Here is a 25,026-nt window from a genome sequence, read left to right on the forward strand (position 1 = left end):
AGAAATAAATAAAAAAAATAAAATTACAACTGTTTATTTGTCAATTCAGATAACAACAATAAATGATAAATGTGGTAAATAATAAGTTCTCAAATGTGCACCAATACTCTTATAGGGTTATATACATTTTTTTTTAATTATCTTGTGTAGTAATTATCCGGGATTTTTTCAATGATTAAGAAAATATAAATAGAGTTACATATATATAAAGTACTATAATTATATCTTTAAATCAGCTAAAAATTATTTTAATAAGGAGTGGTAAATATGGGGGAAGAAGATGACGTAATTGCCTCACACTCTCAACTTCATGTTAAACCCTTCTCCGATCTTGTTTCAGGTTTTGTTTCTCAACTATATATTTATAATTCTTTTGTTTCTATGTGTTATTCTATGATGATATTATTATGTATTTACGTAGTACTGTACTAATTTATTAGGGACTTTTGTTTTTAATAAGTGACACTTTTTTTTTGGTGTATTTCTTTAGGCCTGTTTTTTTCAAAAGTATTGTTTAATGAAGTTATAATTTACATTGATCATCAAATGAGCATAAATTTTAATTTCGGCTTATTTTGAGTTAATCTTATTCTCCATTTCTCCTTATGCGTTGTTTACAAAGGTGATTGTATCATTTAACGCAGAAATAAGATGATTCTATAGTGGCTGGCAGTTTTGGTACTAAATCACAACAATACGAGTTCATATGAAAAATTATACTTAAAATTACTAGGTTAAAACCAATGTATAATGCCTGAATAGTAAAGATATTCTAAAATCGTTTTAATTTAAGGATGTATGACGAGAAAAACACGCAATCGGTGTAATCAAGCTTATCTATTCCAAATCTTTTTTAGCATTTACCTACATTAGGATATGGGATGGGGCTGTATATGTTGTGGTCAAATTTCGAAAAACGGATAAATTTTTGTATATGCATTCTAGCTCAATTAGGTAATGTATTATTTTTGAATGTATGGCTTTAAAAACATGTATGAGTACTCTAATATGGGTTATATACATTTTGGTCAAACAACAAGATATCAAATGCTAAAAAAAAACATGCATCAATAAAAAATGTGGGTTACATACATTTTTCTATCTTGTGCTGTAATTGGTAAATATAGATTGGTTACAAATTTTTTAATACTACGTATATTTAAATCAGCTAATTAGTAGTATAGAGTTTTATTACGGATTAATCAGGAGTTTAGAGAGAAAATATGGGGGAAGAACACTCTCATTCTCATGATAAACCTTTCTCTGATCCTGTTTCTGGTATTATTTTTAGGAAAATTTGTTAGAAACTACCTTATAAATGACATTTTTTGTCAGAAACTACCTTATAATTTTTTTTTTTTGTGAGAACATACCATTTTAACAAAAATTTTTGCAAGAACATACCAGTCACCGGATTTTCAAGTTTGACCTCAAAAACACGGCGTTGACCAGTCATGTGTCGGGCACGTGACTTCATTAAACCCATTTCTTTTCTCTTTTCCTATTCTTTTCCCTCATCTTTCTCACGACTTAATAAGATGCTTGGTTCCCCCATATTTTCTTTTCTTCTTCAATCTTCTCAATTTCCTCACAAAGCCTTGTTCACCTGTGCGAATTGGCCACAAGTATTAACATACAGAAATCCCCAATTAGACCCTAATATAGTTAATTAGTTACACATTTATCAACCAACAACTACACTTACATTTTCAAAAACCAAAGTAACATACATACTCGAATAACCTGATATTTAGACTTGTTGTTTGTAATTTCTACAAAGATACAATTTCTGGAAGAAAGTTTAAGGTGAATGCTTTATTAAGAGGAGAGATAAATTGAGGAGAGAGAAGAAATTGGGTATCATAAAGGGGTAAGTCGTGAGAAAGATGAGGGAAAAAAATAGGAAAAGAGAAAAGAAATGGGTTTAATGAAGTCACGTGTCCGGCACATGACTGTTCAACGCCGTGTTTTTGAGGTCAACTTGAAAATCCGGTGACTGGTATGTCCTTGCAAAAAATGTTGTTAAAATGGTATGTTCTCACAAAAAAAAATTTATAAGGTAGTTTCTGACAAAAAAAAGTCATTTATAAGGTAATTTCTGACAAAAAAAGTCATTTATAAGGTAGTTTCTAACAAATTTTCCCTTATTGTTATACCATTAATTTTTACTTCTTCATGTTTTTCTATGATGTTATTAGAGATTAAATATCTTTTATGTTTTTCATATGATAATACTATTAAGGATTATACAGTATGTGTTTAATATTTTTAATTAGTGTTTAAAAAAGTTATGATTGTTAGAGATTATAAGTGCTCAAAGTTTTTCACATGACAATATTATTAAGGATATGCGTTTAATATTTTCTTTTTATTCAACCCAATATATAAAAAAGCAAGTATCTGAACATTTTAACCAACAAAGCTAGTTATCGACTGATATGGTTGTTATCAATCGAATGTTGTAGGAGAAGAAATCAATGACAGCCCGATAGAAGAGGTGAGGCTAACAGTCCCAATAACAGACGATACAACATTACCATGCTTAACATTCAGAACATGGGTACTTGGTATAGCCTCCTGCATCATCCTGTCATACGCGAACAAATTCTTCGGCTTCAGGGCAAATCCTCTATTTGTATCTTCAGTCACAGCTCAAATTGCCGTGGTACCAATAGGGAAATTAATGGCTGCAACATTACCTACAAGACAATACACCGTACCCTTCACAAGTTGGTCTTTTACGTTAAACCCGGGCCCTTTTAACCTAAAAGAAAATGTGTTGATAACTATGTTTGCGAGTTGTGGTTCTGGTGGTGTTTATGCTGATCATATCATCATTTCCGTTAAAGCTTATTATCATCAAGGTTTAAAGTTCGCTGCTGCCTTTTTCCTTGTTCTAACTGTTTGGGTCCAATTTAGTCCAATTGGGCCTAGGCATTAAATGATCCAATTAAAAGCCCAAGGTCAAGGTTCAACTCTCCAATTGTGCTAAAGTCAAAGGTTAGCCCTCAAAGCAAGCCAATTGGGCTAAAGCCCAACCTCTCCATGTATGAAGAGGTATAAAAGCCACCAATATTCATACATTCAGGTATTGATTCATTAATTCACAGATTCACATATTATTCATACATTCTCATATATTCTCATATATTCAAGCAAAGCCTCAAGCATCTAATTCTCTTGCATAGTGTTCTCTTTCTACACATTGTACTGACTTTAGCATCGGAGGGGCCTTCCTCGGCAACACCCCCGAGGCTAGTTTACGTGTGTTTACTGTGCAGGAAACCTTCGGCCCAACATAACTTGGACCGAATCCAGTCTTCTCCGTTTCAGCGGACCTTCGGCAAGGTCCCATTGTTTTCACCCGAAACAATTTGGCGCCGTCTGTGGGGAAGATTTTTAAAAATCTTTAAGCCAAATTTCTAACCGAGATCATCTTGCAATTATCTTAGTAGCAATGGCTAAGAACCGCATGAGCAAAAGCCTCCGTCAAGGAGCGGGCGAAAAGCCTAAAACCCCTACACCATCACCCTCGCCGGACCGGAACTCTCCCAAGGGTGCCAGCTCGGGGGGAGGATCATACAAGGAGGATTCCCTTTCTCCCGTAATTCATGACTCTCATTATAGGCCGAGTCACTCTCGGTCTAGCAGGGGTGAGTCCGATCATAGGACACATTCAGTGCCCCAAAGCCAACCATCGGCTGCGCGCCCTCATTCCCATACTCGGCCGAGGACCCCTTTGACGGGGCCCATCTCGGAAGAGGTGGCGAGAGCGCTGGCAGTGCTCATGGAGGCGATGAGGGCACAAAATATGCCACCACCTCGTGATCGAACTCCTCCGCATACCCGGCATCAGCGGAGGAAGTTAGACCATGATGGTGGGAAGCTTCCTTCCTTCCGGGAACTGGAAGAGTGGGAAGAGGATTCCTGGAAAAATGAAAAAGAGAGGAAAAAGAACCCTCAATTTTTAAAAGGATCCTCATCCTCAAGACCAGAAGCGCATAAGAGCAGCAGCTCAGCTTCTCGGCCAGAATCTACTCACCGAGAACCTGAGACTGTTCGCCGAAGCGTCCTTGACCGACTCGGCGGCAAGGAACCGAGCGTGCGCAGTCGCCTCTCGTTCCCTGCAGCCGAGGCCCAGACTTCCCAGCCAGGGACGAAAACCACTCCTACCTCTCTAAGAGGGCGGAGCGCGGTCCCTTCGGCCAGGAACAAGGGCAAGGCCGTTATGCTACCCGCCAGTTCACCATTCGAGCAATGGATACTGGAAGAGCGCGTACCCACGGTTAAAATACCGTCGCACATCACATATGACGGGACCTCGGATCCGAAGGATCACGTGGCCTCGTATGAGACTCATATGCATCTTTGCCCCAAATCCGAGGCGACTTGGTGCAAATATTTCCCAACCACTCTCAAGGGGGTCGCGCAATCGTGGATCTCCAAGGGAGTAAGGCAAGGCTCCATAACAGGGTGGGATGATCTGTCCTCCAAGTTCAGGAGCAAGTTTTCCACGGCAAACCGTCGAGAGAAGACTACTGCAGAGCTCATGAGTCTACAACAGGGGGAAACCGAAAGCCTCCGAGACTATCTGACCCGTTTCAGTAACGAGTCATCCAGCGTCTCTCAGCTGGACCAGGGGCTAGCAGTTTTTGCAATGCAGAATGGCCTTCAGCCCAGAAAGTTCCTAGACTTCATGGTCATGCATACCCCGCAGACCTTGGAGGAAGCTCTGAATGCCTCGGATAAGTTCATCCGAGCCGAAGAATGGAACAAAGCGAAAACCCAACCTCAATTTGGGGGAGGGAAACAAAGGCAAATACCCTTTTCTGAAGGCCAAGGCCATAAGGCAAAGGGAAAGTCAAAGGCCTCGGAGCAATCTTTGGCCAGCGACCCAAAGAAGGAAAGATATGCCTCATACACAGGCAGATACGAGTCCTACACTCCGCTCTCTCTTCCACGCGCCAAAATTTACAGCGTGACGAAGGAGGAGCAGAGTTACCGAAAGCCGAGACCACTCCCAGAGTGGTATCAGCGAAAAAATAAAAATCAGTGGTGCGAGTTCCACGAGTCTTCGGGACACAACACTGAGGAGTGTATCCAACTGAAGGACCAGATAGAGGACATGGTCCGGAAGGGATACTTGAAAAAATACATCGCGGATCACCGCGAGAAAAAAGAATCCGAGAAGTCAGCAAAGGACTCTCGGCAAGACCTCGACTTCCCCCGGAAAAACAGTAAAAAGCCGGAGGGGAAATTCCCTCCGATCAATGTTATCTCGGGAGGAATATACTCTCGGAGGGAGCACAAGCGACACCTTAGAGCTTTGACTCACCAGGTGAACAACGCTGACAATCAATCTCCCCAGTCGCCGGTGCCGAACATGACGTTCACAGCCGCCGACTGCCGGGGGATTACGTTCCCTCACGAGGATCCGTTGGTGATCATCGCCACGGTGGCCAACCACGACGTCAGTAAGGTCCTTGTTGACGGTGGCAGCGGAGCAAACATTCTGTTCCGAAAGGCCTACAATCAAATCAAGTTGAAGCCCAAGCATCTTACGCCGGTACCCTACCCGGTATCCGGGTTCAACGGGGCTTCAACTTATCCAGATAGGAAGGTGACACTTCCTGTCACCATCGGCTGCGATGAGGCAGCCAGGAACGTCATGATTGAATTTTTGGTAATTGACGCTCCTTCAGTGTACAACGTGATTTTGGGGAGACCTATAATTCACGAGATCCAAGGGGTCGTCTCAACTTATCATCAGCTGATGATTTACGTCTCAGACGCCGGCTTCCCCGAAAGGATACAGGGCAACCAAAAGGACGACCGAAGGTGCAACTACCTCAAACCATCCAATAGTCGCCCAGATGACAAGGATGAGGAGGAAAAAGAAAAAGAAAGAGAGCCGAGCACAAAAAAGCCGAAAGGCCTAAGTGCTTCGGCCCAAGGATCTGTACCCAGAGGTAAAGGGCCCGAAAGGGAAAAGGCTAGCTCTTCAGCTGAGCCGCAAGACTCAGAGAGCCAGCCGAAGAACAAAAAGACTGGGACACCTGCTGACATTGGCAGCAGGCCAGATTATGAAGAGTCCAGTCCATCAGCAATGGACATGGACCAACAGACTGAAACAGTTGAGTTGGCCGAAGGAGACGTTGAGAAATGTGTAACAATCGGGATGGACCTTGATCCGAACACCCGTTGTGAACTTATTCAGCTCCTTCGGGACAACAGAGATGTGTTTGCTTTCTCGGCAGCTGATATGCCCGGGATAAGTTCAGACCTCATCTCCCATAAGCTTAATGTTGACCCGACGTGTCGACCAGTTAAGCAAAAGAAGCGGAATTACTCCGCCAATAAGAACCGAGACATCGCAGCCGAGGTCAAAAAATTGTTGGAGGCAGGATTCATCGAACCTTGCCAATATCCAGAATGGCTGGCAAATGTGGTGATGGTTCAGAAGCCCAATGGTACCTGGAGGATGTGCGTTGACTTCACGGACCTAAATAAGGCTTGTCCAAAGGATTTCTACCCCTTGCCGAGGATCGATCAGCTAGTCGATTCGACAAGTGGCCATGCCTTGCTTAGTTTCATGGACGCATTCTCGGGGTATCATCAGATCTTTATGCACCCCGACGATCGAGCAAAGACAGCATTCGTCACGAACGCTGGGGTGTACAATTACAAAATGATGCCCTTCGGATTGAAAAATGCGGGGGCAACCTATCAAAGGCTGGTGGATCAAGTTTTTGCCGATCAAAAGGGCCGAAACATGGAAGTCTATGTTGACGATTCGATCGTCAAAAGCAAAAAACCAGAGGACCATGTAAAGGACCTGGCTGAAACTTTCGCCACCTTGAGAAAGCATCAAATGAAGCTGAATCCGAAGAAGTGTGTCTTCGGCGTGAATTCAGGGAAATTCCTTGGGTTCATAGTCAGCAAAAGGGGGATTGATGCCAATCCCTCTAAAGTCAAAGCGGCGCTCGACCTTCCTGAGCCGAAAACGAAGCGGGATGTTCAGCGGCTCACCGGAAGAATGACAACCCTCTCGAGGTTCATTTCCAGAGCTTCGGATAAGGGGTTACCTTTCTTCAAAGCCCTGAAACTCCCGAAAACAAAAGAGCTCGTTTGGGAGGAAGAGCAAAAAGATGCCTTTAAACAGCTTCGGGAGCATCTGGCTCAACTCCCAACGCTGGCTAGCCCAGCTGAAGGAGAAACTTTGTACCTATATGTGGCCGTTAGCCCAGCCACCATCAGTGCAGTATTGCTGAAGGAAGAAAGTAAAAGTCAGCAACCGATCTACTTCGTCAGTCATACACTGACGGATGCCGAGACTCGCTATCCTCTACTAGAGAAAGTCGCTTTCGCGGTAGTAGTAGCTGCTCGGAAGCTGAGGCCTTATTTTGATTGCCATCAGATAGTGGTCTTAACTGATCAGCCGTTGGAAAAAGTTCTCGGCAAGGTTGAAAAATCTGGTAGGCTAGCCAAGTGGGCTTTTGAGCTCACCGAATTCAGCATCAACTACCGTCCGAGGGCTGCCATTAAGGCTCAAGCTCTAGCGGATTTCTTGGCCGAATGCTCATACCAAGAAGCGCTAGACAGTGAAAAGAAAGTTTGGACCGTGTTTACGGATGGATCTTCCACCGAAAACGGTTCGGGGGCAGGAGTAGTGATAACTTCTCCCGAAGGCAAATCCTTTGAGTATGCACTAAAGTTTTCTTTTAAGGCCTCGAACAATGAAGCCGAGTATGAGGCAGCAATCGCCGGCCTAGAATGGTGCATCTCCCTGGAAGCCGATCATGTCTGCCTAAAAACAGACTCTCAGCTAGTTGCATATCAGATCAGTGGCAGCTACGAGGCCAAAGAGCCCTCCATGATAGCTTATCTTGCCAAGATCAAATCAGTCATTGCAGAGCTGAAAACTTTTGAGGTTCAGCTGATCCCAAGGGGTCAGAATACTCAAGCCAATGCACTCTCCAAACTTGCCAGTTCATCTCTTACTGAGCTGAACAGATCTGTATATGTAGAAGTGCGTCGAGAGAGAAGTGTCGACGAAGCACCTGAAGTGTGCTGCGCTGACCCAGAGCCTAGTTGGATGGACCCCATCCTAGCTTTCAAGCTTCGGGGAGAAACTCCCGAAGATAAAGCTTTGGCCTCCAAGATGAAGAGAACCAGCTCTAGGTTCATTGTCTTCAGGGGGGAACTTCTGAAAAAGTCCTTCTCAGCCCCATTGCTGAAATGCGTGGGACCAACAGATGCAGATTATATCCTACGGGAGATTCACCTCGGCATCTGTGGGAACCACATTGGGGGAAGAACCTTAGCCCACAAGGCATTGAGGGCTGGATATTACTGGCCCACCATGATCGCAGATGCTAAGGAGCTGGTTCGGAAATGCGAAAAATGTCAAAAATACGCTCCAGTTATCCATCAGCCAGCAAGGGATCTTCAGCCGATCCTTAATCCACTCCCGTTTGCCCAATGAGGACTGGATATACTGGGACCATTTCCAGAGGCTGTGTACCAGAAAAAATGGCTGATAGTTGGTGTCGACTACTTCAGTAAATTGATCGAGGCCGAAGCAGCCTCGAACATTACAGAGCAAACTGTCAGAAAATTTATCTGGCAGAATATCATCACTCGATTTGGCATCCCGAGAGTATTTGTCTTCGATCATGGGAGGCAATTTGATAACTTACTGCTGAAGCGGTATACAGATCAGTTCGGCATCAAACTGGCATATTCAGCGGTATGCCACCCGCAAAGTAACGGACAAGCCGAAGCTGCAAATAAACAGATCTTAAATGCCCTCAAGAAGAGGGTGGAAGATCAAAAGTCCAAGTGGCTGGAGGAGCTCCCTGGAACCCTTTGGTCCCTTCGGACAACTGAAAAAGAGGCAACGGGCCACTCACCTTTTGAACTGGTGTATGGTGCCGAAGCCGTCCTTCCAGTGGAAATTGGCTTTGAGAGCCTTCGAGTGCACCACTTCTCGGCTGAGAATGAGCGACTGATGAGGGAATCTCTCGATTTCCTCGACGAAGTAAGAGACTCAGCCCGAGACAGAATGGCCGCCTATAAGCAGAGAATCAGCAAATTTTATAACCGAAGGGTCCATGCAAGGCCTCTCAAAATTGGAGACCTTGTCCTTCGGAATGCTGCTGCAGTTCAGAAAAGCCGAATCCATGGGAAACTCTCAGCTGCATGGGAAGGACCTTATGAAATCTATGATGAGCTTCAGCCAGGGACATACCGACTTCGGCAGTTGGATGGAACTGAGTTGAAAAATCACTGGAACGCTGATGTACTGAAAAAATATCATGTGTAAACCCTTCGGGGCAGAACAATCTTTGTAAGTACATTTTGAACTAATAAAAGGCCTTGGAGCCGCCATTTATATAAATGTTTACAACTTTTTATCCTTTCAAAATTTTCTTTGTTCTATCTACTCTTTAAGGGTTTTTTATTCAGCCTCGTCTGAAACCTTCGCCTTCGGGTAACTGGGTTTCAGATTGCTGACAAAACTCGTCTTTTTAAAGAACACTGGTCTTTCAGCTGAAGTCAAACTTCAGTAAGACTTGTTCTCCAAAGACATGAGTCCATGGACAATTCTGGGATATTGCCTTAACTGAGCCTTGTATCCCAGAGAGCCATTATCCGAAACATTGCCTTAAGTTGGCCCTGTGTTTCGGGTATCCATTTTTCAAAGATAGACAAAAAATCAAGGATAACAGCAACAATTGAAAATTGTTTAATCAGCCTCGTCTAAAACCTTCGCTTTCGGGTAACTGGGTTTCAGATTGCTGACAAAACTCGTCTTTTTAAAGAACACTGGTCTTTCAGCTGAAGTCTAACTTCAGTAAGACTTGTTCTCCAAAGATGAGTCCATGGACAATTCTGGGATATTGCCTTAACTGAGCCTTGTATCCCAGAAAGTCATTATCCGAAACATTGCCTTCAGTTGGCCCTGCGTTTCGGATATCCGTCTTTTTAAAGAACACTGGCCTTTCAGCTGAAATCCAACTTCAGTAAGACTTGTTCTCCAAAGACATGAGTCCATGGACAATTCTGGGATATTGCCTTAATTGAGCCTTGTATCCCAGAAAGCCATTATCCGAAGCATTGCCTTCAGTTGGCCCTGTGTTTCGGATATGCGACTTTTAAAGAACACAGGTCTTTCGGCTGAAGTCCAACTTCAGTAAGATTTGCTCTCCAAAGTCATGAGTCCATGGACAATTCTGGGATATTGCCTTAACTGAGCCTTGTATCCCAGAAAGCTATTATCCGAAGCATTGCCTTCAGTTGGCCCTGTGTTTCAGCTGAAGTCAATCTTCAGTAATACTTGTATTCCAGAAGCACTGCCTTCAGTTGGCCCTGTGTTTCGGATTCCCATTTTAAAGAAGTGAAGAAATTGTTTATTCAGCTGAAGCCATACTTCAATTTCTGGGAGGGCAAGAAGCACTATCAGTGCAAGTTTATGTTCGGCAGAATGAAAGAAACAGTAAAGCATTCAAAAACAAAGCAGCTGAAGAAAAGAGCATCAAATTAATAATTTATGCTCAGAAATTGAGCTACAAGTTCAATTAAACTGTATCGGCAGCCGCCCACAAGCGGAAAATAACAGCTGCCGAAATACGTACATAAGCAAAAAAATAAACTGTTGTACGACAAGGCAAGCTGAAGCAAAAAAAAACAAGGCAAAAAATTCAGAAAGCGGCAAGTCTAAAGTTAAGCGCATGATGAACCGCAAGATTCTGAAGACGACTGCCCGAGTTCCTATGCTTCAGCCCGAGGATCAGACTGATCAGCGTTGTTGAGCCCCATGGTGGCCTCAGCCCCAGCAGCAGAAGAAGCAGGCTTTGCACTCTGCCGAGCCTCCCTTTCCCTCTGTTCAGCCTCCAACTCCATTCTCTCAGCTTCCTCTTCGGCTTCCTCAGCCTTAAGAATTTCAGCTTCGACTGGAGTTGCATACTTCATATGAGGGTCTTCGGGATTCTGGACCCATTCAGCACATTTGGACCAGTCCAGCTTCGGCTCAGCATGAAGGCAGACTCTTCGGCATACTCTGAACCCGTTTCTGAAACCCATTTCATATTCTTCCTGGGTATAGACACGGACTTTGAGTAGAGCCTCAGCATCAGCCAGCTTCTTCTGGGTCTCCTCCAAGTCTTCCTTGGATTTCTTCAGCTCATCGGCGAGCTTGGAGGAGGAACCTTTCAGCTCATTCAGCTCCTGCTGAACTTGGGAAGCCTTTGTCTGAGCCTGGGCCACTTCAACTTTTTTGGCCATCAGTTGATCCTCAGCCTCATGGAGTTTAGCTCTCTAAGCTTCAGCAGCAGCAGCAGCCTCTGAGAGTTGGACATCCCTGGCCTGGAGCAGCTCTTCAGCAGCCATTCGGCTGGCTTCAAGAGCTTCTAGTCGTTGCTGCACTTCAGCTTGTGCAGCAGCTCCTTCCTGAATACGGCTCTCAACGGCAGCCTTGAATTTGGAGACGTCCACTCCCATGTGCTCCTGGAGGAATTTTTCCCCTTCCATCAGTGGGGGAAAAACTTCCTTCTCCATAGCGTCGCAGAAAGTTTTGAGGGCTTCAGCAGCTTTTTTCTCGTACTCCTCACCCTTCTGTTGCTTCTCTTCAGCTGCTGCTTGCTTCAGCTTAGCAAGCTTTAATTCATCCTCAGCTACCTTCTTGTCGTGCTCGGCAGCATCTACCCTATCTTGTAGGGTATCTATCAGCTCTACAGTGAGAGTCTGATTGTGCACGAACTGAAAACAGGAGCACGAGTGTTAAAAAAATAAAAGTAAATAAAAATAGAGCTGAATTTTAGAGGAAATAAAGGCAAGGAAAATCACCTGCATCATCAGCAGTTGGTTAGACCTGGCTGGGTCAGGAACTGATCTGCTGGATTCGCCCATCCCAGCAGTGGCCTTCAGCGACCAGATTCTTGCCCTATCTACTTCGGACATGCCAGCAAAATCGTCGAAGTAGGCTGCAGCACCTTCACGGTTCTGACCCCATATGAGGTCCCAGATGTGATATGGGATTGGAATTCGGGGGGCCGAGAAACCCATTTCTCCAGATTGCAGAGTCTGGAAAGAAGGAAAGGATGACGATGGAGCTTCTTTAGCTTTGGATGGCTCAGCATCATCCTTCTCAGAAGAGTCAATTACTATGACCTCTTCTTCTTCAGGGGTGAGGACGAAAGCCTCAACCTCTCTTGCAATGTCTGCCGTGAAACCCTCAGCACTGGGCATCACGGCATCCTTATTTTTGTGCTCAACAGCACTCTCCTGAATTTCTTCTTGGACCCCTCCCTTAGATTCGGGAGTTCTCTGATCCACCTCCATCTCAAGAGGTGGCGGAGGGGTCTTTTGAGGTGATTGGGGTGGTGGCCGGGGAACCCTCGGCGATCCATTGCCTTCCTCGGGTTCCCTTATTTCAACGCCGATGGTCATCGGCCTCCGCTGAAAGTCGTGAGGGTCGATGATGGCCATTCTTCGGCGCCTTTTCTGAAGAGGCTGCTCGTCCATGTCTGAGTCTGAAGACTCTTCTTGTATTTGGTCTTCGGGACGAACAGGGGCTTTCCCTTCTCTGTGTCTGTTACTCTCTTCAGACTGTAACAGACAGGGGGGAGGAAGAATGTGAGTAAAAAAAAAAAAAAAAAAGCAGAAAGACAAAGTTAAGTCTGAAAGCTCACCGAGGTCTTCAGCAAAGCCTCGTCTTCTTCAGCTGCCCTAGCTGCAGCTTCTTCTTCAGCAGCTCTGGAGGACCCTTCTCCTCCTTCGCAAGCTTCGAGAACCCGTGCAACCTCTTCGGCTGTACGGGCAGCTTCAGCTTCTTCGTCCAGCAGCTGAAACCAGGGGTCTCTCTTCTTCCACCAAGGCTACTGCCTCTGATACAGAGCAACAACCTCAATTTGGAAGTGGGAAGAGTCTAGATGAACTTCCCTATGCCTCGGTTCAGTGATAGACGGGGCCCGATCAGTTACAACTCGTTCTCGGTTGACACCAAGACGAGCGTAGTTAATGCCAACGTTGGTCTCGTCCCGCTCTGAAAAAGAAAAGGGGAAAGGTCAGTTCAGATAGGTTGGCACAGCATAAAAAAAGCGAAGTGAGAGAAGAAAAAGAGATAATTAAAAAGCCTCGGCCCCAGCCGAAGAAGCTTACCATCCTTAAAATTTCGGCTGAGGCCAACAACTGCTAGCATGTTCTCTTGGAAAACATAATGCGTATCGGGGAGCCAAGTCTCCGGGATATGCTGCATTCGGCCGCTGCCCCCCCGGTTCGGCAGCTTGCCGAAGATATGTTGTTGATCAAGGTTCGGATCCGGCCCGTTATCTGCGGGGGGACCTAGACTTCCCATGTCGGGATCAGGCTCAGCAAGGTACCGGGGAGCGCTGAAGACGCAAGGGTGGCCCGGATCTGTGGGTGCCCTAACCCAAATCCATTGACCTCTCCAGTCCTTGTCTGAAGAGTCGTTCGGCCACATGGTTAGGTACTGGGGCCGGGACTCAATCCGGTACCACCCAGAACCATGGCTTCCGTGCCCACTTTGAATATTTGGCACTAGCCGATGAAGCTTTTTGAAGCAGTGCAGGTTCGGCACATACTTGAAGAACTTGCAGACCCATAAAGTATGTCATCACCCTTCGGATGCTGGTGGGAGTTAACTGACATAAGGAGATATTGTAATGGATCAGCAAGTCTCGGACGAATACGTCCAAAGGGAACCTCAGCCCGTACTGAAGCTGTCTTGTGTACACCCCCACATACCCCGGGGGTGGACGATGGATTCTATCGGATGCCGCGGGCATTCGGCACCAATACCCATCAGCTTCAAAAATGCCGTAATGCAACTCAATTTGCTCGGAAAACCGATATTGTTCGGCATTCTCCACCCACCATGAGTAGGGGCGGTTCTTTATCATGGCCGAAGCTACTTCGGCATTCTCCCACTCTGAAAACCCGGGAGGATATCCCAAAGGACAGCGGGAACTTCATCGTCCCGTCCAGAAGCGCTCGGCCCCTCCGTTCTCTGAGGAGGAGCCGAGGAAATTGGAGTCGCCCTAATCCCTTCAGCAGGGTCAGACTCTGGCCTTTGTCCATTCCAGGTCCCAATCCTGTTCCTAGGATCGGGAATTGGCCTTGCTCTTCTTGGAGCACGGGCTCTACCTCTAACTCCTCTTGCCATTGATTATTTCGAAGAAAAAAGCTCGAAAAAAAAGGGAAGGAGTTCGAATTCGAAGAAAAATAAACTGAAATCAAAGGAATTTACCTTAATCTGAAGCGAAAGTTGCCGATTTACGAGTTCGTAGTGGCAAGTCTCAGTTTCTAAGCTTAATGCTCGGGGAATTTGCGAAGTTTTGATGCGGGTTCTTGGTTTCTCTCGAGAATTCTGGGTTTGTGTTGGTGAATAAGTGAGGAGAGATGACGCGCCTCTGTTTATATCTCCAGGAATGGGATACGAGGAGTCCGCGTTTCAATTTCTCTTAAATACCCCACTAAGTAACCGTTAAACACACGACCTTGCGATTAAACTGCCCATTATCCGTCCAACTTCCACCATCATCCGCCTTAACCGTTGTTATCTCATTAATTACGGTTTAAATTCAAATTTTTGGATTAATTAAATCATTTACTTCCCTCCTTTTCTGAATTAAATCAAACCCGACCCGTCATCCTTCCAAATCGGGTCTGGGGGGCAAGTTGTTTGGGTCCAATTTAGTCCAATTGGGCCTAGGCATTAAATGATCCAATTAAAAGCCCAAGATCAAGGTTCAACTCTCCAATTGTGCTAAAGTCAAAGGTCAGCCCACAAAGCAAGCCAATTGGGCTAAGGCCCAACCTCTCCATGTATGAAGAGGTATAAAAGCCATCAATATTCATACATTCAGATTCATTCACAAATTTACATATTCACTCATAGATTCTCATATATTCTCATATATTCAATCAAAGCCTCAAGCAATTAATTCTCTTGCATAGTGTTCTCTTTCTACACATTGTACTGACTTTAGCATCGGAGGGGCCTTCCTCGGCAACACCCCCGAGGCTAGTTTACGTGTGTTTACTGTGCAGGAAACCTTCGGCCCAACATAACTTGGACCGAATCCAGTCTTCTCCGTTTCAGCGGACCTTCGGCAAGGTCCTATTGTTTTCACCCGAAACAATGACTATTCTCATAACATAAGGAATTTTGGAATACTTTTTATACGGAGTAGAATTTATGCTTTCTTGCACCCAAATTAAAATAAAATAACATTAAATAAAATGTTTGTTCCTAGGGAAACATTAAAATAAAGGATTTGAGGAAGAAGAATCGGTGCTTATTAGATTTAACATTAAACAAATTTAAGTTCATGATCACGTTGCATCTCAAAATATATATAATTAAGTATAAATAAAATCGATAATGGATAGGAATAAATGGAATCATTTTCTGTAAAAATTAGATTAAATCAATCCTAATTAATTAATACATCATCTGTTTATTTCTATTGTTACACTTTGATTTTCATGGCGTCTAATGCATATTTATAACCACGAATATATACTCGGTATGATTTGATTAAAATTTTTACAGACAAATCCAATAACACTATTTCTCATGATATGATGATTTGATCTTCATAGTAGTGTATTTGTCTAAGTTATAAAATGTTGCCCATCAAACTTAAGATGTAACCATAGAAATTAAGGAAACGGAGGGGGTAACTCATTATTATAAGTAGTCATGTATTGTAGTTTATCATCTAATTGGATCATTCGTATTAAATTGAATTACTTTAAACTTATTTGAAAATTTATTAAACACATTTATAAAGTAATATATTCAAATTTGGCACCATACCATTTACAAAACCTTCTGGATAATTGTTGTTTTGTAATTTATATTTCAGTAAATAGATAGTATGTACTTGTTAAATTTGTCTTAATTATTATTTATTTTTGAAGTATCAACTTTCTAACAATATCACACTATTTACATTTTCTTATATTAATCACATTTTTTTCTTACATTCATCTATTTTCTTAATATTTTTGCAATAGTAAATGTAAGATTAAATTGGGGGGAAAAAAAAAATACTCCATATTACATCTAATCATCTATTTTCTTAATATTTATGCAAATAGTTAAAGTAGGTGATTTCTTCATACAACATGTGTTCTATAGACCTCTCGCTCGTGGTCCTTGAGGTGCCCCTTTTTGGTTCATAAGCTCGTTCCTCGTGGATCTTGCTTTTGGATTACTTATTTAATTTTTTTGGTTTATCATTATTATTATTTTTATTAAGTAAAGTATTTCTTTTCCCTTGTAATTTATTACAATTTTATTATAAGTACATTTTAAAGAATATAATATGGCCTTCTATCAAATAATAATAATAATAATAATAATAATATGGCCATATGGGGCAATATTTAGAATTTTCATGTGCTTTATGTGTTTGACACATTAACCCAATCGACAAATATCTATGCATTACTTAACACTTGTAAATAATTAATTCAAAAGATCGGTGATCGCAATTCTAAAATCATAGAGATTCCAATTCGATCCGAATCTATATTTATTCAAAACAGCCAATTTTGAGATTCTATTTGATCTCATATTAAACATTAAGCACATATTTTTACTATTGAAACTTTATTAAAACATATTTTTCCTAAACTTATATTGATAAAAAATAAGTAAAAATAAGATGATAAATAGAACATTTGCTAACCAAATGGATAAAAATAATTATGTAAATTTATTTATTACTGTAAAAAATAATGTTAAATTATAAAAATCTAAAAGTAAAAATTTCTCTATATAGGTTGTACTCCATAATAAGTAGTAAAACTCATGCAGTCATGCCCTTTAAGCCAATTTAAGGCAATGGGTTCAATTCACCTCATCATCTAATATCTACTTTGATCTATTTTTTTATATTTGACCATAGTTTGACCTTTTTTTGTACATTAAATTCTAAGGTAGGTAGATTCCTTATGATAATTTTATCATCAAATAAAATGTAGGTAGATTCCTTATGATAACTTTATCATCAAATTATAGATATCTAACTATTAATAGAGGAAATAAAAGAATAAGATTTAATTTGATTTAATCTGATTATTTCTTAAATAAGTAAATTTGAATCAATTTAAATGAGTTAAAATGAACATAGCACATTTTGCTTAGATGATTCAAGAAATCAAAATATTGGCTTGATTAGTCATAAACTCATAAGCATAGTCCCTAATCTTATCCATTGTATTGTCCAAAAGAATTCCAAATGTAGGAATTGAATATTGGCTAAGACAACAGACAATCAAACGTGGCTCACTGTCATCTCACCCAAATCTACCCTTCCTATTGTAATTATAACCGACGTCGTTATGACATGCAACCAACACCGTCAAACTCCCCATCTTCCCAACTCACACTTCTTTAACGGAAAATATCTTCTTCATCCTTTTTTTTTAATTTTTAATTTTTAATTTTTTTTATTTATGTAATCAACTTAACATAAATACAAAGTGAATTCTTAATCAATTACTAAATTTAAAAAAATCGTACATATATTTTTTAATCTAAATTTTTTTACTTTTGATGAATTACGGGTAAGGTCATTCACCTTTCTAATTTATAGTGAACTAAAATTATATTTATTGGTTAAAATATTATTTTTCACTTGATTTTTATAAGTAACTAGTGTGTACGTGGTTCGAGCATTACATTGCGTTGCTACTTTTATTAAACCCGGTGATAATATGTATTTAAAGATTAATATTTATGGTGTTATTTTTTTTAATCAGATCTTGTGATTTGCAAAAATGTACATTTATTTTTATGTTTAATACATAGTTGATGATTGGTTTAGATGATTAACCTGTATTTAAATAACCATTCACGTCCAGTTCACTTCACCTTAAAAAAATTAATATTAAGTAAAAATAATTTCTGTTCAGTAATATTCAGTAACTATATAGAAGAAATATAATAGAAAACTAGTAAAAATAATTTCACTTTAGCAAAAATGAGGTAAAGTGAACGTGACCTAGGATTGAGTAGGTGATGTGGCGTTATAAAAGGAGGACTACGCCACACATAAATAATTTTAGAAATGCCTATTTGAAGTTTTGAACACAACACGACCCATGCCCAACTCTAGTATTGTTTGTCCGAAATGGCAACACATAATAACACCTCCGTTATCCATCCACCGTTAATCTTAACTGTATCCAAACTTGTTTTTTTTTATGAAAAAAGGTTGAACGTAGTACTAGTGCAACCCAAAACGTACGGGGGTAGGTGGGAACCAAGGCAACACCCTTTACACTCACTCTTTCTCTCTCTATCTCTCTATCTTATTCCAATCAAATCCTTTTATTTCTTTTATTTTCCGTACCAATTCATCTTTTCTGGGTCTATATAAACCCCTGTTTAGTTTCACCCTAAAATAACAGATTAACATATCTTTCCATTTCTCTCATATATATTTTCAGTTCAAATTCTCTCTATTTTTTCCAGAAATTAAACTTGATTTTATGGCCGCTAATTCGAGTTGCCGTGGAGTTACCACCTTTGGAAAACGATTCCTCACTCAAATCGTTTCTCACCCAACTCGCCCCCTTTCTGCTGCTGCTCCTGCTTCTAGGTATATTTTTATATTCTTTTCATATCAATTTTATACTGTCATTGTTTAATTTTCATCCTTTTTCGTTTCTTTTTCCATGATCACTCTGTTTTTTTGTGGGATTTTGATTTTTTGTACATTGGTTTTGATGAGCATATTGTTTTTAAAAACTCTTTTTTATGACTATTTTTGAACTCCTTGCATAAAATGACCATTTTTAAACTAATTTTTATTTTGGGTGTATCATTGTTGAAGGTTGAGGATGTAATGATGAATGTATTATGTATGATCATTTTTTTTTCAATAATTTTGTGGAATTTTCTCTATATTTTGGGTTTTTTTTGGAAAAAAATAAAATAAAGTTACGTGGTAGTTTTATTTTTTGTAAAATGTTATGATGTTGGTAAGTGATTGTTGCCTTGCTGCCAAAAAAAAAAATAAATAAAATTTGTTGCCTTCTTGGGTTAAAATATGGTCATTTGTGTTATCTTATGTTTTCTGTCCATTTCTTCGGGGTTAATGGTAATATGTGTGAAAATGACCTATATTGTTAGATTATCACTTTTATCATTATTCCCTCCGTCCTCAAATAATTATCCTGTTAAGCTCCAATACACGAGCAAGCATATTAATAAACCAAAATAGGGATTATAGGCTTTCCTTATTGTCCTGTAATTTGTTGATTTCGGTTAATACATAAATATTCCGTACTATTATAAATGTCAATTAGCTTAGTTGAGTAACCTAAAACATAAAATTGAATTTGTTTGCGTAGTTGCCTTTTGACCTTTTGTGACTCACTATACACGGAAAATACATACTTGAACTAGTAATATTGAGATGCCTATAATTATGTAAGTTTCCGGGTTTCTGACACTAGGAAAGTTTTCTAAGAATAAGCAACTGTCAGTGGTAAGTTTATTTTAGATGTTTTTATAGATTTTTTGGGAAATTACTTCAGCTTCAATTCATGGTCATATTTAGAAAATTCACTGCATAAAGTGTTGTCTTGTTTCAAAAATTACTGGTGGAAAATAAAGTACTAGTATCAAATATTGGTAATTTTGTGAATGGTTAATAATTTACTATTTCTAGAATAAGTTAATCAAGTTGTATAATATAGAAAGGAATCCTAATTCTAGTCTTTTTTTTCTAAAATAATATGGAGTTTAATTGAATTATTGACAATAAACATGTTGACAAATGCATGATACCTTAAAATCGGTGGGCAGATTTATGAGAATATACCTGATTTAGAAATTAGATTAACTAAACAAATTGTTTTGAATTGACTTTTCTTGTAGCTGTTTTGGTCTTAATTTGTAATATAAAAAGAGGAGGTTTGATCATAATAGTCCGTACATGCTAATGTCATGAACAATTGTAGTCATGTGGATGGTTCGTGCGCGAAAATTAGCCATAATTTAAGCTTTTATGTCATTTTCATGATTCTAGTGTTGCATTTTAGTGGTCAAGCCTAACTATATTGGATTCTTCTTTAATTTGGAGATTTAGTGTGGGTTAAAATATATTATCGTCTTTTTGAACGAGTTGCGAGGATAGGTAAGGTGTTGCTATATGCTTACCTTAAAGAAGCAAGGTGATAGCAATATTTGGTTGCAACTAATTGCAATTGTGTGTTTAACACGTATTTAGATGGGCCAAATGACCAACTAATTTGTGTGTTGGATGATACCGAGAAATTTGTAGCATGTTATTCACAAATTTGGTGTGAATAGGTAGTATACGGCTTGTCATTAAGTTAGTTGGTTGGTTTCTTTCGTAGGTGGTTCATTAATTTTGAAGCCTTTAGCTTAATACTCGTAATATAATCATCCTTCTTTAAAATTTATCTTTGCAAATAATTTGCGTATTGATCATGGAAAAGGATATGGCGGATTACCCTTGACTAAGCTAGTTGCAAATACCCGAAGAACTACAGTATTGGACATGAAGCTTCATTAGGTTACAATAAGTTAATAGCGGTACATTTTTTCTTTGTAAAGTCATTAGATAAAAAGGTTGATTATCTTACCTAGAATCCAGCACAATTGCGTTGATGTCAAGATCAGATATATGTGGGTCTTGTCTGTTTTCTGTAAAAACAAAGTAATGCTTAAGCATGAAATATGCCAAATGAATAATTAATTGCCAAAGTAGTTGGCCGGTTGATTGTCAATTTCCTTAGATGTGTGTGCAGTGTGCCCATCATCAGTCATAGTGCATCTTGCATAGTTGCTCTTGCTCATCATATTTTATTCGAAGTTGGTTATTCTCTATGTCATAGACACATGGGTCGTCTCAGCTGCTGTTGCGGTCTCTGTATCTTGTTACATACGATGTACGTTGTAATTAGTATGCCTCTCGTTCAAGTTAATTAATTATGAGTACTAAATAGTGTGTTGTGGTTTGTATGTGATCTCAAATTTGATTTACTCGTGAAAATTAGGTTGTTTACTTGCTATGGCCTGTTATGTGTCCTTGACTATCATATACAAGGAGGGATTGAGAGGATATTCCGTTGATGTGCTTGCTCAAGTTTTTTCTTGTCAAATTCGGATGTGTCAATGAGTTGGTGATGGGTAGGAGACTAGGAAAACATATTAGTTTAGTTCAATCAGGGAAGAAGATTATATCACATTGACCGTCAAATGATTACGTGTTGATGAGTTCATGGAGTAAGACTAGGAACAGGAAAACATAATTTCATAATTTGTCCTCTAAAAGATTGATTGGCTATTTTGTTCAATTTTATTGACATTACAATTGTTTTAGTTGGCCACTTGGTTGATTAAAGTTGTGACAGAAACGTTTATGCTCAACATAACGTATGATTTAATTTGCAGGAGGTCTCTTCATGCTTCAGTGTATGACAAGAACGTCGATGATCATGTCCGCCCAGCTGTGGTGCCAGATGATATGATTCAGCCTCAATCAGATAAGTACTGGTCTCCAAATCCTAGCACCGGGGTTTTTGGACCTGCTGCTGAGAATAACGCAGCTGCAGACCGTGGTTTCCACTCTTCGCCCTCAAATGCTGGCTACGAGTCTGTGCTGGAGCAGAAGACCTTTTTCCGTCCTCTTGAGGACCTGGAGAAACCCCAGCATCCTTGATACCTTAAAGAAGATTAAGCCGCCCTAGTTAATTACTACATATACATACATAAGTGAAACTAGAGGCAGGCTAGTAGTTATAATATAATTGAGTCGTAGTTTATGCTAGTAAAAAAAAACTCTGCTCTATAATAATTACTCGATCGTGTTCATAGAGTTCGTGGGCGATTAGTCGCTTGGAAGATCAGTGCTTAAAAGTTGTGATATGCTATCCTGCTCTGATGATTTTGTATTTTGGTTACGGGTGTGATGTATTTTGTTCAGATACAGTATCATCTTACTTGTATGAATATCAGAGCGTTTATGTATACAAAAATATCTTCTTTGTAATTTATTTAGGCGAAATTTTCTTTTTGAAATCTAAATGCTAAGTAAACAAATAAGCCAAATGAGATAATGATAAGAATCTTTATCACATGACTGTCCTTTTCTATTAGGTTCTTCTTGAGTATTGTAAGATTGATACAAGGAGAGGGAGCGATGTGATGTGCGATACACTATGTACATGATTAAAGTCATTTAAGATATCACTTAACTATATTCTTCGTTATCCTATTTTACTCGGGTTTTATTTTATACGGAGTTGAGGGCCGGGATATAATCCTGACTCGAAATCCATCGCTACATACATGTAGTTTCTCTTTGTGGAGACATCTAATCATGAACAAACAAGGGATAGCAATATTGAACAAACATAAAATGATTTTGTGGGCAAGGTAGGATATACAGGCCTACAGCTAACAAATGTCCCACTAAAGAGATAATTTTGTGGTACCAAAAGGGTTTTTGGACCGTCTTCTATGCTGGAAGATAGTGAATTAATACTATTATTGATGATGAGTAGTCAATTTTTATTGGCTCTTCCAAATTTTATGGATAAGCAATTCATAATGTTTCAAGTTAGGAGTAAAACTATTTATGTCTGATATGAACTGACATGACTTAATTAAATTAAATTATGTTTCTTATGAATTAATTTTATTTTTTCCCCATTTTCCAATGATAAAATCAGCTTAGCTATCATCAATACAAATGAATCATAGGTTTACAAGTTACAACATGGGTGTAATAGTGTATATATTGGCCTGGTTATGAAGTGCCTTGGATTTGGATTACGTCGTCGAACTATAATATCGTTCATTCTTGCAAGTTGCAACATTATTTGACTTTGATATTAGAATTGAGATATGTGAATACTGAATACTACCTCCCTTCCTTAATACTACGTACTTACTTCTTTCTTTAATGATGGCCGTAATATTTAGTTTAGTGTAGAATTGTCAATAGTGTAATCAACATTACTCCGTATTAATAAATAAAGGTATTAAGGGTTTGTTTTGTCCAGTTTAATTTAGTTTTAATAAGTTCCATTAATTTCCTTCTTTTAAAAACAATTCATTTCAGCTCTATTCAGTTCAGTTCAGCCTCAATCATTTCAGTTCAGTAAATCAAAACAGATCTTAATTAATTACGATATCCAAAATATCTTGCAATACACTTGTACGCTTGCTAAAAATTGTAAGCAAAAAGTAACAGTTGGCATGATCTGAGCTCCCTAGTCAGACTGTTATCCAATTCTCAGACTTTAGGGTACAGTATTTTTTATTTTTTTAAGTACATGAAAATTACGAGGACAATATTACTGTGGATAAGATAAACTTTTTTAGACCCACATTCAAAAAGATCCGAATCTTTATTAATTATTCCAACCTCTTTTTTGGACTTTATATCTTTTTACTGTTTTGGAAATATTTGTTTAAGGATAAATTAATGATTTTTATTTGGTACTCGTATATCGGTGGATCCGTGGATGTGTCTAGAAAATATATACGAAGTATATATATACATAGTATACTAGTATACTGTATAAGATTGTGAATCTTGAAATAAGATTAATTTCATCGGATAATTCTATAATAAGGATATGTTTTTTTCAGTTTAATTTCAGTTCAATTCAGCTCAATAAATTTTTTAATTTTCTTCTCTCGTAAACAATTCAATTTAGTTCAGTTCAACTCAGCTCAATTCAGTAAATGAGAACAAACCCTAAGTGTTGGTTTGTTTCACCTTACTTGATTCCATTCAGAGAAAATAAGTTCAATAAATTCATTTAAGTTTATAAAAAATAAGTTGCAATACAGTTACTTAAAAATCTCATGCAACAAATTTATCATCAAAATATCAAATAAGTGTAACTTTTAAAAAGAATTCCAATTGAAAGTCCAAAACCTTCTTTATGCCATCTAGCTCAATTAATAATAATCTATTAACTAACTAACTAACTCATTCAAAAACTTAAGCGGATGGTTGAGTCTCAAAAATATGTTTTTCATTCAAAAATTTAAGCGGATGGTTGAGTCTCAAAAATATGTTTTTTACTCCAGCTATTATTATCATTTTATGTCTTACTTACGCACAGCATGCTCCATTGCAGCGTTATCCTAATCTAAAAGGGCTTCCCATACAGTTGGAAAGGAATCTCGAACTCATTTTTTGGTCTTAGCATTTCATTCATTCATACTGTATTCTTCTGAAGAGACAAGGATGTACAAGTTGCTCCAAGTTGAAGTGTGGAACTTATTCTCAATCAATATAGTGGTAAACAGCGTACTTTCTTTGTTTCTAAAATATGCCTCAATTTTCTTTTACTTAGTCCATTTAGACTTGCAGTATAGTATTAGTGACTAGGGGTGACAATTCAGGTCAACAGGTTAGGCTTGGGTCGATTTCGGATTATGCAGAGAAACTATTAAAAATAGTGTAAAACTTAGGGCATGTTTTCTTCCGTTGAAATTCAATTCAGTTCAGTTCAGTTCAACTCTTAATTTACGTCTAATGATATTGCTAATGATATAAAGCCAAATTTCATTCTTTTAAGCTCTTATTATAACGACGACAACAACAACAAAAACAACAATAATAATAATAATAAAAATATTAATAATAATAATAATAATAATAATAATAATAAGTAATAAATAATAATAATAATAATAATAATAATAATAATAATAATAATAATAATCAATAAATAATAATAATAATAATAATAATAATAATAATAATAACAATAATAATTGAAATAATAATACTAATAATAATAATCAATAAATAATAATAATAATAATCATCAATAAATAATAATAATAATAATAATAATAATAATAATAATAATAATAATAACAATAATAATAATAATAATACTAATAATAATAATCAATAAATAATAATAATAATAATAATCAATATTAATAATAATAATAATAATATTAATAATAATAATATGTACATTTGT

General features: G+C 38.9%; 2 protein-coding genes across 2 annotated transcripts; both read left to right on the forward strand.

Annotated features, from left to right (window-relative positions):
* Positions 1–261: 261 nt before the first annotated feature.
* Positions 262–10,403, forward strand: LOC110730063 (oligopeptide transporter 1-like). Its single transcript, XM_021909839.1, has 3 exons — positions 262–340; positions 2,466–2,902; positions 10,317–10,403. The coding sequence occupies exons 1-3, from the start codon at positions 268–270 to the stop codon at positions 10,401–10,403; spliced, it is 597 nt and encodes a 198-aa protein (XP_021765531.1). The 5' UTR covers positions 262–267.
* Positions 10,404–18,340: 7,937 nt separating this feature from the next.
* LOC110730339 (late embryogenesis abundant protein At5g17165-like) lies at positions 18,341–22,146 on the forward strand. The gene is made up of 2 exons (XM_021910141.1): positions 18,341–18,638; positions 21,464–22,146. Exons 1-2 carry the CDS (start codon positions 18,529–18,531, stop codon positions 21,729–21,731), a joined length of 378 nt encoding a protein of 125 aa, XP_021765833.1. The 5' UTR covers positions 18,341–18,528; the 3' UTR covers positions 21,732–22,146.
* The last annotated feature ends 2,880 nt before the right edge of the window (positions 22,147–25,026 follow it).

Source organism: Chenopodium quinoa, unplaced genomic scaffold (genome assembly GCF_001683475.1).
Source record: "Chenopodium quinoa cultivar QQ74 unplaced genomic scaffold, ASM168347v1, whole genome shotgun sequence".
Lineage (NCBI taxonomy): Eukaryota > Viridiplantae > Streptophyta > Magnoliopsida > Caryophyllales > Amaranthaceae > Chenopodium > Chenopodium quinoa.

Excerpts from the sequence above, each read along its gene's own strand:
- LOC110730063 (XM_021909839.1), top strand. The coding sequence starts at position 268 with ATGGGGGAAGAAGATGACGTAATTGCCTCACACTCTCAACTTCATGTT. Across the intron at positions 341-2,465 it reads CTTCTCCGATCTTGTTTCAG|GAGAAGAAATCAATGACAGC; the intron begins GTTTTGTTTCTC and ends CGAATGTTGTAG. Across the intron at positions 2,903-10,316 it reads CCTTTTTCCTTGTTCTAACT|CTGAAGTCAATCTTCAGTAA; the intron begins GTTTGGGTCCAA and ends CCTGTGTTTCAG.
- LOC110730339 (XM_021910141.1), top strand. The coding sequence starts at position 18,529 with ATGGCCGCTAATTCGAGTTGCCGTGGAGTTACCACCTTTGGAAAACGA. Across the intron at positions 18,639-21,463 it reads GCTGCTGCTCCTGCTTCTAG|GAGGTCTCTTCATGCTTCAG; the intron begins GTATATTTTTAT and ends TTTAATTTGCAG.